The sequence below is a fragment of the Myotis daubentonii genome, chromosome 3 (assembly GCF_963259705.1).
Source record: "Myotis daubentonii chromosome 3, mMyoDau2.1, whole genome shotgun sequence".
NCBI lineage: Eukaryota > Metazoa > Chordata > Mammalia > Chiroptera > Vespertilionidae > Myotis > Myotis daubentonii.
The window spans coordinates 9773951-9789194 of record NC_081842.1 but is presented as its reverse complement, the minus strand read 5'-3'; the positions used below and the strand labels follow the sequence as shown (position 1 = coordinate 9789194).

The following is a 15244-nucleotide window of genomic DNA, read 5'->3' as shown; positions in this document are numbered from 1 at the left end:
TGTCACTGGCTTCTGGGAGGTGGAAGAGTACATCTCAGGGTTAGAGTGACTTGGCTGCTGGTCCCACCCCGGTGACAACGGCAATGCCGCGGGGACGTCGTAGGGCAGGGCCAGCTGCCCCCGAGAACCCTGGCCTCTGTCAGACCAGGGCCCGTTTTGATCCTGTTTCTCTGAGCTCTGACGGACAGCCCCGGGGTGGGGCACCCGCCAGGCCTCTGCAGCGGTTGCACCGGCCTAGGCGGCACCCACCCTCGAGGGCACGCTGCTCAAGACACCAACTTGATTACTTTATAAGAGTATTTTAATGGCAAATCTTCACTTAAAAAGTACCCCTACTCTTCTCAAAATGCCATTTAAAAGGAAGCAGATAAAAACGGAATTTTAGTTCCTTCCGGGTCAGAAGTGTTGCGCCCATGGAGGTTTAGTTGGCCCTGAATTCATAGTTCAAGAGGGGGCGGGGGCTTCCGGGCAGACCCCAGGGTGGTCTGGGTAGCTTACCTTTTGTCCGCGGTAGCCCTTGGGGCCAGGGGGCCCGGGGATCTCCAGACAGCTCACCTTGTAGCACTGAAACAAGAAGGAAGTGAGGCCAGAATGATGGGTCCCAGTTGAGAGGGAGGGAGAGTGGAGGGAGGATACTGCCCAGGTCCCCGGGACTGCTGAGGGTGGGCCGTCCCGAGCACGGGGCTGGAGGAAGGACCAGGCTCAGGAGGTGCCCACCTGGGTGGGGCTCTCCATAGGCTCTAGTCGAGTTTTGGAAACTGAGGCTGGGTTGAGCAATGACTGACAGTAGCAAGGACTGAACAGCGGTTGGCTAGGCTAATAGTCCTTGTGCCTGCGTGTTAGCCCGCTGTGCTGTGGGCAGCTTTCTAGGGGAGGGCGTGCTTGTAGGATCCGAGCTGAGTGGGAAGCACTCCTTCCTGGGCTGTGAGCTGGGACGCACAGGAGCGGGGCCATGTCAGGGGCCCAGGGCTGCAGATGCTGCGCTGGGCACCCAACCGCCGCCCATCTTCTCCTGGACTGGCTCAGGGGGACGGAGCCCGTCAGTCCAGGGAGCCACCCTCAAACTCAACGCTCATCCACTTGGCGTGTGCTAAGTGGGTGACCTTAATGCCGACCTCCTGGGTTTAAACAGCCTGGTTCAGGTCAGAAGCCCTTTGTCCCAAACTCAAGAGTCTCAGGCCCTACGTGGAGCAGAGGGGTCTCTCTCCCTTGCCTCCGGGGAGTGCCAGGGAGCTGGCAAGGTGAGGCGTGTGATCTTTGCTGGGTCAGCGCCTCAGAGGCCCCAGGGCACACCCGGCGGGGCTGGCATGGACAGAAATGCCTCTCACCTCTCCATAGGCCTCATGTTTCTGCAGAAAAGACAGAGAGAAACCCTGGTTAGCCATGAGCTGGTGATCAGGCAGCTCCGCATCCAGCAGAGAACGCGGGACATCGGAGAAGGCAGGGCCCTGACCAGAGCTCACCCCCTTCATTCACCAAGGGGGTCGCTGATGCCCTCACTCTGCACCTCACTCCCCACCCCACACCCAGTGGGCGGACCGTGGCCCTGGGAGGAGGGGGCACTGCAGTCGCTCACCATGACCTTGATGATGCGGTTGATGGTGTCCTGGTCGATCTCGGTGGAGTCGGGCAGCATGGTGGCGTAGTTGCTGCGGTAGAGCTCCTGGGGCGTGCTGGCGATTTCCCGCAGGCCCTGCTCGTTCAGGTTCCTGTTGGGGGCCACGGCAAAGAGCCGGATGCCCTCCTCGCGGGCCCGTTCAGCCTGCATCTTGATGCCACCGCACGGGCTGCCAGTGACGTGGCCGTCGGTGATGACCACCGCGAAGTTGACGGCGCCGTTGCTCCTGTGCTGCCGGATCTCCCGCGTCATGTTAGCCAGCGCGCAGTCGGTGAACGTGCCGCGGCGGAAGGAGCGGATGCCCTGCAGGCCCTTGGTGAAGGAGGCCCTGTCGCTGCCCGGCGGGCTGAACACCTCCACCTGGTCGGAGAAGTGCAGGCCGCCATAGCGCCAGCTCAGGGCCACCTGGTCCAGGTACAGCTCGTCCTGCAGTTGGCTGATGAACTGCGGCACGAACTGCTGCATGTGGTAGAGCAGGCTGTCGGTGGGGGACTGCATGGTGACGCTCTCCGAGGTGTCCAGCACAAAGTACACGTTGACCGGGCAGTCGGCTTTCTCTGGGGGACACAGGAGGAGTCAGGGGGCTGCACATGGAGGGCCTGCGGTGAGCCATCCCGGGGCTCTGTGCACACGGGTGGCCCTGGGCTCTGCCCCCCACCAGCCTCACCGGCACGCTGGGCCCCGGCTCCCAACCGGCTGTCCCTGCTGCCCGCTTTGGTCACCCAGGAGCCCCGGCCCCCGCGGCTGTACCTGGGCAGTTGCTGCCTCTCTCCGATGTCTCGGGTGCGATGACCTCCTGCTGCTGGGCGTGCAGGGTCCCCAGGAGGCCCCAGAGCAGGAGGATGGAGCGGGAGCCTCGGAGCATCTTGGCAGCACCGGTGGGTGGTCCCTGACGTCCTGCAACAGGGAAGAGCAGCCACTGCAGACAGAGGCCCATGAGGGGTCTTGGAGCCCCTCCTGGTCCCGACGGTGGGGGTGGCACACACCGAGGGTCAGCCAGCACCTGGGCTAAGGGACCCTGGATGGGCCACAAGCATCGAGTGGGCACAGAGACTGCGGGCTTTGGGCTCAATTCTGGGTGGGATTAGCACGTTCACCGCTGTCCCTGCCCTGGAGCCTCCGTCGGAAGACAGCCCGATTCTTGGGAACTGAAAGCATTGTGAGGACCCTGGGGAGGGTGCTGGGGGCAGGGCAGAGGGGTAGGCTGGGGGGACCGGGAGGGAGGGCAGCGGGGGAGGGGCAAGTGAGGTCCAGGCTGGCGTGGGGACGGGCCTTGGTACTTAATTCCTATTTGTCCAAATGACCCCACACTGACTGGTTAGGGCAGTGATGGCGAACCTATGACACCTATGTCACCTCTGACAGGCGAACTCATTTTTTTGGTTGATTTTTCTTTGTTAAATGGCATTTAAATATATAAAATAAATATCAAAAATATACATCATTGTTTTACTATGGTTGCAAATATCAAAAAATTTCTATCTGTGACACGGCACCAGAGTTAAGTTAGGGTTTTTCAAAATGCTGACATGCCGAGCTCAAAAGGTTCGCCATCACTGGGTTAGGGAGAAAGGCCTGGGGGTGGAATAGAGGGGCCGGCAGGCAGCGGGTGCCCGGGACTGGGGGACCCTCCCAGAGCCAATGGCTGTGCCCCGGCAGGTGTTCACGGGTCTGTTTCCCTGTCGCGTGCTGCTCCCTGTGCCCGGGCCCATCCGGCGGCCACACAGGCAGGGAGAGGACCTGGAGGCTGGGCGGGCTGGCTGGGCGTAGGGACCAGATGTGAGAGGAGTGAGAACTCTCTGTGGGAAGGTGGGGAAGGGGTTCGGCTCAGATGTTCTGCTGGAGACCCCTGCAACCTCACACCACCCCCCGCCCCCAAGCTGCCTCTCAAAGCCCCCAGATCACAGGGCAGGCCCAAAGAAGTTGTGGCCTTGCCAGGAACTCGGGGTCCTGCTGGTGGGGGCAGCACTAGCTGGCTGGGCTCTCACAGGACTGGGGGTGTGAGGCGGTGCCTGGAGCGCTTTGGGGGAAACAGGCATCAGGGCACTTTAGCGCAATTAGGGGCATCCCCGCTGCGGGAACCTCTTATGTTTGAGAGGAGGTGGATGGCCGGGGGGCGGGGGCAGGTGTTACTACACCGGGGTTTACGGTGAGAGGGGCTGGTCCTGGCATAGTTAGAGGTGAACAGGACATGACCCTGCCTCCCTGACATGGGGACATGGATAGGACAAGAGACCATGATCCTGCAAGTAATGGCTGTGACCCAGTATGTAGGCTTTGACAGTTGCCGAGATCAAAGCAAGCTCAGAGGAAGCCCCAGGGAATCCAGGAGGGCTTCCTGCAGGAGGTGACAGATATGCCGGACAGAAAGCCAGCCACAGGAAGGGAGCTCCTGCCCAGGCAGAGGCTGGTTCAAGAGGAGGGCGGAGACAACATGGTGAGATGAGGCTGAGAAGGTAGTGTGAGTGGCAGGCCAGGGCCCTGAAGAACCTGGAAGCTACAGGGAGTTGAGCTGGGACAGTCAGAGCCAACGGGTCAGAGACATCAACCACTGGTAATGGCCACTGTGGGACCTTAGTCAGGGAGGCCGCTCACAGCTGAACACCGGATGTGGGCCCAGCTCTGTCCTCCAGTACCCTTCACCCTGCTGCCCCCATGGGGGAGAGACCCAGTGGGAGTGCCGTGCGTACCACCCTGATCCGTCTACTACAGGTGGGGGAGGAGAGAACCTAGGGGCCAGAAAGACGGCACCCGATTGGCCCTGCTCCCCTCATCCCCAACACAACACACACACACACACACACACACATATACACACACCACATACACATTACACACTTAATAAATTAAAAGAGGCCCACATAATAAAGTGTACTGGTAGAAAATCTTACTCTTTGCTCTAACTCAAAGAAAGAAATTTTCATTACAATAAAATTGGAAGGAAAACTTTCAAAAATATTTACATAGGGAAGAACACAATAGCAACGACAAAATATAGGAAACACCTAAAGGGAAAAATAATTTTGTCTCTGTGGGAGACAGCTTCCAGGGTGGCCCCCAATTATTCTTGCCTCCTGGTATCCATGTCCTCACGAAGTCCGCCCACACACTGACTCATCGCCGGCCTGTACGACCGACAGAATAACCTGGAAGAGACGGTGTGTGACATCCAAGACCAGGTCATCGAAGATCCTGTGGTTTTGCCCGGTTCTCTTGGACTGCCTGCTAAAGGGGGAGCCAGCTGAACGGGAACCCTCTCAAGCAGCCTTTGCAGAAGCCCCCGAGGGAGGAACGGAGGCTTCCAGCCAACGGCCGGGAAGAGAGCTGTCTTAGAAGCAGGTCCTTATCCCAGTCAAGACTTCAGATGACCTCATCCCTGGCCAATTGCATCTCATCAGGGCTCTTGAGCTAGACTCACCCGGCCAAGCCACTCCTAAATTCACAAGCTGAATAAATTACAGGATAGTAAATGCGTATTGTGTTAAATCTCTAAGTGTTGAGGTAACTTATTATGTGGCAATAGAAAGCTAATAGAGGCATCAAACTTTTCTCCACTGCATTGCAGACAGAAGACAATGAAATGATAACCTCGAAATTTTGAGAAAAACGAAATGAACTGACAATGTCTTCCCAGTCAACTTATCTCTCATGCACAAGAATGAAAGTCTCAGGGGGGAAACGGGCTCAGATCTATGACACCTATATGCCATTGCTTAAAAAATCCTGCAAGGAATTTCCGTAGATAACAGAGGAATAAATTAAAAAAAGAGCAAAGAAACTTGAGAAATACCATCAAATGTAGAAAATGAAGGGGAAAAGAGTCAGGAAGCATAACATTACATGTCAGAAATACTACATAGATCAATTGGACAATAAATATGAATGGTTTAAACTCTCCTGTTAAAGATAAACATTCCTAAGTTGGGTCAAAAGATGAAACCTATCCCAGTGAGGTTTGGAGAGTCACCCTTTAAACACGTCAGACGGTGCAAAGACGTGGGGAGAGGTGGGTGCCAATAAAAAGAGAGGGGCAGTGTTGTGTTTGAGACTCGGTAGAATTTAAGACGGAAGAATGAAGGGTGGGGCCAAGGAACAGAAAAAGGCTGCAGACTAGTTATAAATCTTTATTTACTAAATTTCATAAAATAAAATTGTATAAAGCAAAATCTGAAAATTTGAATAAAAAACAAACAAGCTGAAATCACGGTAGAAGATTGATTCATCTTTTTAAGTCACTGACAGATCACATAAACAAAAAATAGAGAATCTGAATTCATGTTTTATAAAACTTTGATAGTAATAAATATGGCATATATATATATATTTTAAACATAAAGGATTTAGATAATAATAAAACACATACATATTATATATTTATGTCTTTGAAACCTATAAGAAGGGAATACATATTCTTTAAAAATTTTTATAAAATTTGATCCTAGAGTAAGCCACAAAGAAAGCTTAAATTTAGTTTTTTTAAAAAATGGAAATTATATGGACAAATTCTCTGAGTTACAATGTAAAACCAGTCACTATTAAGGCACATAAAAAAAATATCAAAGCACCTGGAAATTAAAAAACTCTCTCTTGTAAAAACTACACAGGAATTTGTGACAATGAGAATGTTACATATGAAAACAATCATGAGAAGGCCAAAGCTCTAATCAAAGGAAAATATATAGCTTTAGATACTTTATGTTATTAAATAAGAATTTAGTGACAAGTTAGGCATACAGTTGAAGTAACTAGGGACAAAGAAAATTAACCATCTTAGGAAAGAGGGGGGGGAGAGCAATTGATTAAAAGAGAGTAAAATAAATATATCTCAGAGCTGATTCTTTTAAAATAGGAATTTTTTTAGCAAGACTAATCAATAAGTACAAATAAAGAAATATATAAATTTAAGAATAAATAAAATAATACGATATATGAGGACAGTTTTTGTGGCTGTTTGTTTTCAAGAGCACATACCACATGCAGCTCTAGGCTAATAAATGTGAAAGCCCATTTTCTGGAAGGATCTCTTACTCTTTGAGATAGTATGGAGGGACCTGGAGAGTACTATGCTATGTGAAATAAGCCAGTCAAAAAAAGGCAAGTATCACATAATCTCACTTATATGTGGAATCTAATAAAGAAAAAAACTGATGAACAAAACAGATCCAGAGACATTGAAACATGCAACGGACTGATGTATTTTAGAAGCGGGGAGGGAAGGGAAGAGATTAAACAAAAAACTTATATGCATAGCCCATGGACAAACTATAGAGCAGGAAAGGCCTGGGGAGAGGGTGGGAGCAGGGTAGAGATGGTCAACTTGGAAAAAAACAGGGACATTTGTAATGTTTGAAAAAATACAGTTAAAAAGAGAATATGAGTTATTTATAACTAAATTTAAAATTGAATGAAACATTTGATTCAAATCTTCAAGAAAAGTTTTTGCTTTTTTGTTGATATATGTAGACAAAATATATCTAAGATTCACCTGGAAGCATAAGTAAAAGTAGCTCAGAAACATAAAAAATAAAGGGTGATGAGAAAACATGTTATCAAGTACAAATGATACAATAAAATTACAGTAATTAAGCATTTGTGGTTTTGGTGCTGGAATGGAGCAACAGACCACACAGCAATGGGCATAGCAACGTACACAAATCGAGAAAAGGAGATGGTGGCAGGGCTGGGACAAGGGCTCACACTGTGGGTAGAAATAAAGGTAATCCTATCTCACACAGGGAACCCAAATAAATCTCTGGAGAAGTAACTGAGTGCAAAACATGGACCAAAAGCCCTTGAAGAAAATAGAAAGGATGAAATGACAATGAAATATCTTCTATGGTTACTCTCTATCAGACACTATGCCACATCATCTATTTTTTATTAATTTTTGTTAATCCTCACCAGAGGATATTTTTCCATTGATTTTTTTTTAAGAGAGAGTAGAAAGGAGGGGAAGAGACACAGAGAGAGAAACATTGATGTGAGAGAGATTCATTGATTGGTTGCCTCTTGCACGCACCTCGACCAGGACAGGGATAGAACCTGCAACCGAGGTATGTGCCCTTGACCGGGAATCGAACCCGGGACCCTTCATCCACTGAGCCAAACAGCCAGGGCTATGCTACATCATTTAGCACTTACAACAGTCCTCGGACATAGGTACTATTATACCATTTCATAGCCAAGGAAACTGAGAGTACGTGTACGTAACTTGCCCAAGGTGTTCAGCTAATAGCTGAGGTCCAAATCCAGTAGGGACTTCACTATGGGTTCCACAGAAATGGAAAAGGTTGTAAGAGAGTATTATAAGTAACTGTAACCTAGATAAAATGGACAAATTCTGAGAAACACAAAACCTCTGAAGACCAAACCATGAAGAAATAGATATTCTGAGCTGATCTATAAGAAGTAAGGATATTGAGTCAGTAATTGAAAATCTCCTGACAAAGAAAAGCCCTGGACATGATGGCTTCACTGGTGAATTCTACCAAACATTTAAAGAAAAACTAACACCAATACTCCTCAAACTTTCCCCTTTCAATTCACCAAACAACAATTGAAGAGGAGGGAATACTCCCTAAGTCATTCCATGAGGCCAACATTATCCTTATACTAAAGCCAGACAAAGACACTACAAGAAAAGAAAACTATAAACCAATATCCCTTGTGAACATTGGTACTAAAATCCTCAACAAAACATTAGCAAGCAGAATTCAGCACATAGTAAAAGTGTTAAAAACCATGACCAAGTGGGATTTATTTCTGGAATGCAAGGATGGTTCAACATATAAAAATCTATCAATGTAATACATCACATTAACAGAACGAAGGAAAAAAATCCTCATAATCATCTCAATTAACACACACACACAAAACTTTTGATAAAATTCAACACCCTTTTATGATAAAAACACTCAACAAACTAAAAATAGAAGGAAACTACCTCAGTGTAAGAAAAACCATAAATGAAAATTCCATAACAAACATACTCAATGGTGAGAGGCTGAAAGCTTTTCCTCTGTGATCAGGAACAAGGCAAAGATGTCCACTTTTGTCACTTCTACTCAACATACTATTAGAAGTCCTACCCAGAACAGTTAGGCAAGAAAAAGAAATAAAAAGCATTGAAATTGCAAGGATGAGATAAAATAATCTGTTTACAGATGTTATGATCTTATATGTAGAAAACCCTAAAGATCCCATAAAAAGAAACTTAGAATAAATAAATTCAGCAAAGTAGCAGGATACAAAGTCAACCCTCAACAATCAGTTGCAGTTTTGTGCACTAACAATAAACAATGCAAAAAGCAAATTAAGAAAACAACTCCATTTACACTAGCATCAAAGGAATAAACTACTTAGCATTACCTTTACCCAGGAGGTGAAATACTTATTCACTGAAAACTATAAAACATTCTTGAGAGACATAGATAAATGGATAGATAATCCACATTCATGGATTAGAAGACTTATATTAAGATGTCAATACTACCAAAGTGATTTAAAGATTTAATGCAATCTTTATCAAAACGTCAATGTTGATTTTTTACAGAAATAGAAAAGTCCATTCTAAAATACATAAGGAATTTCAAGAGACCTCAAAGAACACAAACAATCCTAAAAGACAAGAACAATGCTGAAGAACTCACACTTTCTGATTTCAAAACTTACTATAAAGCTATGATAATCAAAATAGTGTGGTAATGGCATAAAGATAGATAACAGACCAATGGAACATAATAGGGAGTCCAGAAATGACCCTTGCAAAAATAGTGAAATGATTTTCAGCAAGGGTGTCATGACCATTCAATGGTGAAAAAAGACAGTTTTTCAACAAATAGTGCTGGGAAAACTGGATATCAACATGCAAACGAATGAAGGTGGAATCTTACCTAACACCGTATGTGAAAATGAACTCAAAATGGTCCTGGCCTAATGTAAAATCTAAATCTATAAAAATTTAGAAGAAAACATAGGGCAAAATCTTCACAACATTAGATTTGGTGTTGACTTCGAGGATATGACACAAAGAGGACAAGCAACTAAAAAGATAGACAAATTTGACTTCATAAAAATTAAAAAAAAAATTGTGACTCAAAAAGCAACCTACAGAATAGGAAATAATATTTGAAAATCATTTTTCTGATAAGGGATTAGTATCCATAATATATAGAGAACTAAAAATCAATGACAAGAAAACCCAAACAACACAATTCAAAAATGGGCTAAGGACTTAAAATTGACATTTCTTTAAAGAAGAATTATAAACGGCCCATAAGCACACAAAAAGATGCTCAACATTACTAATTAGGTAAACGCAAATCAATATTATGAGATACCACATCACACTCATTAGGATGGCTGCTATAAAAAAACAATAACAATCCAGAAAATAGAAAGTGTTGAGGAGAATTCAGAGAAACTGGAATTGTTTGGTGGGAATGTAAAAAGGTAGAGCTGTTGTAGAAAACAGTATGGTGGTTCCTTAAAAAAATAAAAGTGGATTTACCATAGGATCCAGCAATTCCACTTCTGGGTATATACTCAAAAGAATTCAGAGCAGGGTCTCAAAGAGATATCTGTACACCCATATTCATAGCAGCACTATGCACAATGGGTAAAACATGGAAGCAACATGAGTGTCCATTGATGGATGAATGGATAAGTATAATATGGTATATGCATACAATGAAATATTATTCAGCCTTAAAAGGAAAGGACATTCTGACACACACTACAACATGGATAAACCTTAAGGAAATTATACTAATAAAACAAGCCAGTCACAAAAAGACAAATACTGTAAGACTCCAATTACATGAGATACTTAGAGCCAGGAGGTAGAATGGTGGCTGCCAGGGGCTGGGGGAGAGAATGAAACACTAGTAAGTGTTTCATGGGGACAGATTTCAATTTTGTGAAATGAAAAGAATTGTGGAGATCCAGGTGGTGATGGGCACAACAGTATGAATGTACTTCATACCATCTACACTAATAAAAGAGAAACATGCAAATTGGTGTCACTCTGTTACACCCATGAGCCACACCCACCAGCCAATCAGAAGCGAGTATGCAAATTAACTCAACCAAGATGGCTGTGGCCACGGAGCTGGAGGGAGCAGGAGGCTTGGGTTGGCCCCGGCGATGGAAGAAGCCAAGCTTCCCACTTTCCCTGGCCAGCCCTGACCTCCGCTCAAGGCTACAAAGTTTCAATTATAGAAGATAAATAAATCCCAGATACCTGCTTCCCTCTACTCAAGGAGGCACTGAAAAAAAAAAGAAAAAAGGAGGGGCTGGGAGCTTGGGTTGCCAGGGGCCGTGGCCAGCCTGCAAACAGCCATCAGCCCCTCACCCAGGCTGGCCAGTTACCCCAGTGGGGACCCCACCCTGAAGGGGGTGTGGCCAGCCTGCAAACAGCCATCAGCCCCTCACCCAGGCTGGCCAGGCACCCCAGCGGGGACCCCCACCCTGAAGGGGGTGTGGCCAGCCTGCAAACAGCCATCAGCCCCTCACCCAGGCTGGCCACACCCCTCAGTAGGGACCCTCACCCCATGGGGGTGTGACTGGCCTGCAAACCACCACAGTCCCCTCGCCCAGGCCGCCCCACGCCCCACACCCCAAGGGAACCCCCACCCTGATCCGGGACAACCTTCAGGACAAACCAGCTGGCCCCCACCCATGCACCAGGCCTTTATACTAATAAAAGGGTAATATGCTAATTAGAATGGGAGACCTTCCAGGAGACCTTCTGGACGTTCTTCTGGACAAAGCCATGGTGGCGGGGCTGAGGTAGAGGCGGTTAGAGGCCAAGAGGGGAGGACAGTTGTGTGTGATTAGGCTGGTGGGGGGCGGGGCCATTGGGGGTAAGCAGACCAGCAGGGGGGCCAGTTGGGGGCAAGCAGTCCATCAATGGGGGTCAGTTGGAGGTGATCAGGATAGCAGGGGGGCAGTTTGGAGTGAGCAGGCCAGCAGGGGGGCAGTTGGGGGTGAGCAGGCCAGCAGGGGGGCAGTTGGGGGTGAGCACACTGGCACGGGGGGCAGTTGGGGGTGATCAGGCCGGCAGGCAGAGTGGTTAGGGGCAATCAGGCAGATAGGCAGGCAGGTGAGCCTTTAGGAGCCAGCAGTCCCGGATTGCAAGAGGGATGTCTGACTGCCGGTTTAGGCCTGATCCCTGTAAACTGGCAGTAGGACATCCTTAGAGGGGTCCCAGATTGGAGAGGGTGCAGGCTGGGCTGAGAAGGACCCCCTCCCCTGTGCACAAATTTTGTGCACTGGGCCACTAGTTGAACTATATATACACTCACAATGGTTAAGATAGTAAATTTTGCCGAAACTGGTTTGGCTCAGTGGATAGAGCGTCAACCTGCGGACTGAAAGGTCCCAGGTTCGATTCCGGTCAAGGGCATGTACCTGGGTTGCCGGCACATCCCCAGTAGGAGATGTGCAGGAGGCAGCTGATCGATGTTTCTCTCTCATCGATGTTTCTAACTCTCTATCTCTCTCCCTTCCTCTCTGTTAAAATATCAATAAAATATATTTAAAAAAATAGTAAATTTTATGTTATGTGTATTTTACTACAATTTTTAAAAATCGGGGGAGGGGGGAGAAAAGTTCTCAGATATTAGTAAAAATAAGCACCCATGAGACAAGTGGGGAAATCATAACCTGGCAAATAACAACACTACCAACAGTCAGTGATCAAAAATGTTGAACCACACAAAAACCAAGAACTCACACAAACCAACAAGACCCCATTCCTCATCCATGAAATTGGCAAATAAGAAAAAAGACAGCCCATCGTCTGTCCCTGATGACGGACACCCGGGGCCTTCTCCACTTCTCTGGTGGGCATCTGACAACCACCTTGAAAGCCTTGACACCTTTCGGAAGTTTTGGCTCAGACCCTGGGAGTAGAGACCCCTCACAGCTGGGGTCCCCACCCTCCGCCTGCTCATCACAGTGTCTGCAATACACCACCATGAGGCTGGTGTGGCGTGGGTGCTGACATGCTTTGGGTCCTGGCGGGTCTGTGGAGGATGTTGCTTTATGATATGGCCTGAACCCAACGTGTGCCCCTTGGAGGGGCCCCCCCCCATCCCCCCCAGGGCCTGTTCACTGAGCTGATGAACCCTGCTTTGTATAAATGTGCAGAAGGAGCCACAGGAGAGACTGACCCATTGAAATGTGGGCTGTGTTTAAAAGGAATCAAACTGTTTAAAAACAATCCTAAGAGCTAATTTCTCCCCACCAGCATGACAAAGTCTTTTGTGGCTGTAAACTTGACCTACCTACACCCCATGCACCTGGAGACCCCTAGCAGCCCCGCAGGTAAAAGTACTATCAATCCTGACCTCATTACACAGATGAGAAATGGGAGGCTGCAGAGGAGCGTGGGCGCGGCTCCCTCCCCAACAGAGCCCACAGAGCTGGCTGGCGATGCAGAGTCGCCATTGGGTGTGGGCGTGCACTGCCCAGTGCAGGGGCCTGTGTCCCACCGACCAGGTGGCCCAGTGGACCACGCCCGACTTTGCCCCTGGACGTTGCCTTCCCTGTGGCTTCCCCTGCAGAGGAGCCCAACAATTGCCCCGACCAGCTGTGGTCTTCCCGGGCCTCCCAGGTCACTTTCAACAGCACAGCATGGCAGCTTTAAAGAGGCCGGAGTGGCCCCGAGGCCTATGAAACCCACGTCCAGCCAAGGGGACACACCTGGGCCCCGGGTGCCCAGCCCCTCCAGTCTGGCCAGGAGGTTCTGAGTCACGTATGCCCGGGGCCCAGCTCCACTCTCCTTTCTCTGAATGACTGAGGCAGACAACTTCCCTCCTGGAGCCCTCCATTCCCGTCCCTGTCCCCGCCTCCTGGCCGCGGATGTTAAGCAGATGTAAGATGGCCTCCTGGTCAGAACAGTATTGAAAGGAAAAAACGAGGGAAATCTGTGGATCTCAAGCCTCCTTCTCTTTGGCATCCATCTAAACGTGCAGTTCCCCTCCGCTGGGACAGCAGCTTAGAGCAGGGGTGTGGGCGCGGGAGCCTGCAGTCTCTTCTCTGGGTACAGGGGCCATACTGCGGGTGGGCACTGGGCAGAGAGGTGGGAACACCTGAGCCCCCACATCCTGCCGTTTTGTGTAGTTACTATGTAACTAGGGTCCATAGGCCTCCCAGAGGTTGACCCCGCCTTGCCCTGAGGGTGCTGGGCTCCTGGAGTTCTGCTGGACGGGTGGGGTGAGGAGTGCTGGGTGGGGCAGGGCCCTCCTGCCCCCATGGGAAGCCACCAAAGGTGAGCTCAGCTGGGCTCCCACCTCACTCCCTGCTGCGACCACTCAGCCCCCTGCTTCTCTCCCCAGCAGACTTTGAGGGGGCAGGCAGGGATGTAGAGGGCACCTCCAGCCTCAGAGAATGGGGGGTAAGGCTGGGTTGGTGCTGATACTGAGGGTGGGGGTGTGTGAACTGTCCCCACTCCCTGCCCTGTTTCTACCCTTGGGGTATCTAAGTCCCCCGCCTCCCTTGTTTCTCCCCCTCCACCTCCCCTCCATTCCTCCCCCGACCCCTCAGATCATTCTATCTGGGCCATTCTTTCCAGGAGAAGCGCTCTCTCCCTCAGCCCAGGGGAGAGGGGCCAGCACCCCTGGAGACCCTGTGCCCAGTTCCACACAAAGGGGAGGTCTTCCCAGGGGTGACTGGGGCTGAATCCCTCTGAAGGTGTCCTCCAGGCCACAGATAACCCAGAGGTCCCAGGGCCCCGGGTCTGACTGCAGACTCCGAGCCCCTCCAGCTACTTGGTAACTTGTGGAGGGAGGGGGTGAGGCCCCAGCAGACAGCCCGAACTGCAGCATCTTAGCAGGGGACCAGGAGTAGGGAGGAAGCCCCATTCCAACTCTGTCCCAGAAGAGGCCAAAGTGGGGACAGTCCAAACTCGGCACCGCCGGGCCCCACTGCCGAGGCAGCTAAGGCGTGGACGTGAGGAACTGTGATCCAAGATCCAGTGGTTGAAATGGGGCCTTGAAGGGGGGCCATTACCGCGGGGACAGCTGTCGGGGCGCGGCCCAGGAGAGCCCACGCGGGGCGCCCGCGGACTGGGACCGGGTCCTCCGCGTCCCGCACGGTCCTGTCCCGTCCAGCAGGACTTGCCAACCAGCGGGACGCGGCTCCAGGCGGGCTGCCCGGGCTCCGGGGCCGGACCACAGGTCCCCACTTCGTGGGTCCCGGGGCCAGGGTCGAGGGGCGCTTACCTGACCCCGAGCGCGCGGGGCGCCCTCGCTGTGCACGTCCGAGGATCAGGTCCTGGCCGCGGAGAGCCGCGCCGAGTGGGCAGGAGGGAGGGGACGCGGGAGGGGCCGCCGTCTTTATACCACCCCGCCCCCTCCCAGCCCGCCCCCGGAGCACGGCCACGGGGAGGCGCTGCGGCCCCGCGGATGGGCTGGTGGGGGGACGGGCGGCCGGGGGACAAAAGGGAGAATCCGGGAGGCCAAAGTCAGTGGGAGCGGGAGAGCCACCCCCACCCCGACGCGGCGAGGGTGGGGCGCTGCCACTTCTCCAGAAACAGTCGTGGGCGCAGTCAGAGCTCCCCCCACCCCCACCCCCACCCTAACCCCGCTCCTTCCGCCCTGCTGCCCCCGCCCGCTTCCCTGC

At 50.4% G+C, this 15244-nt stretch overlaps 1 protein-coding gene across 2 annotated transcripts in view; it reads right to left on the bottom strand.

Moving 5' to 3' along the window:
* COL6A2 (collagen type VI alpha 2 chain) overlaps window positions 1–15004 on the bottom strand; it is a 30367-nt gene extending 15363 nt beyond the window's left edge. For both annotated transcript variants that reach the window (XM_059686725.1, XM_059686726.1), the window contains exons 1-5: window positions 14845–15004; window positions 2369–2515; window positions 1577–2175; window positions 1329–1349; window positions 499–564 (exon numbers count right to left, since the gene is read on the bottom strand). In XM_059686725.1, coding sequence (XP_059542708.1) covers window positions 499–564; window positions 1329–1349; window positions 1577–2175; window positions 2369–2483 — 801 coding nt within the window. In that variant the 5' untranslated portion in view covers window positions 2484–2515; window positions 14845–15004. The remainder of the gene's footprint in view (window positions 1–498; window positions 565–1328; window positions 1350–1576; window positions 2176–2368; window positions 2516–14844) is intronic.
* Window positions 15005–15244: the final 240 nt, after the last annotated feature.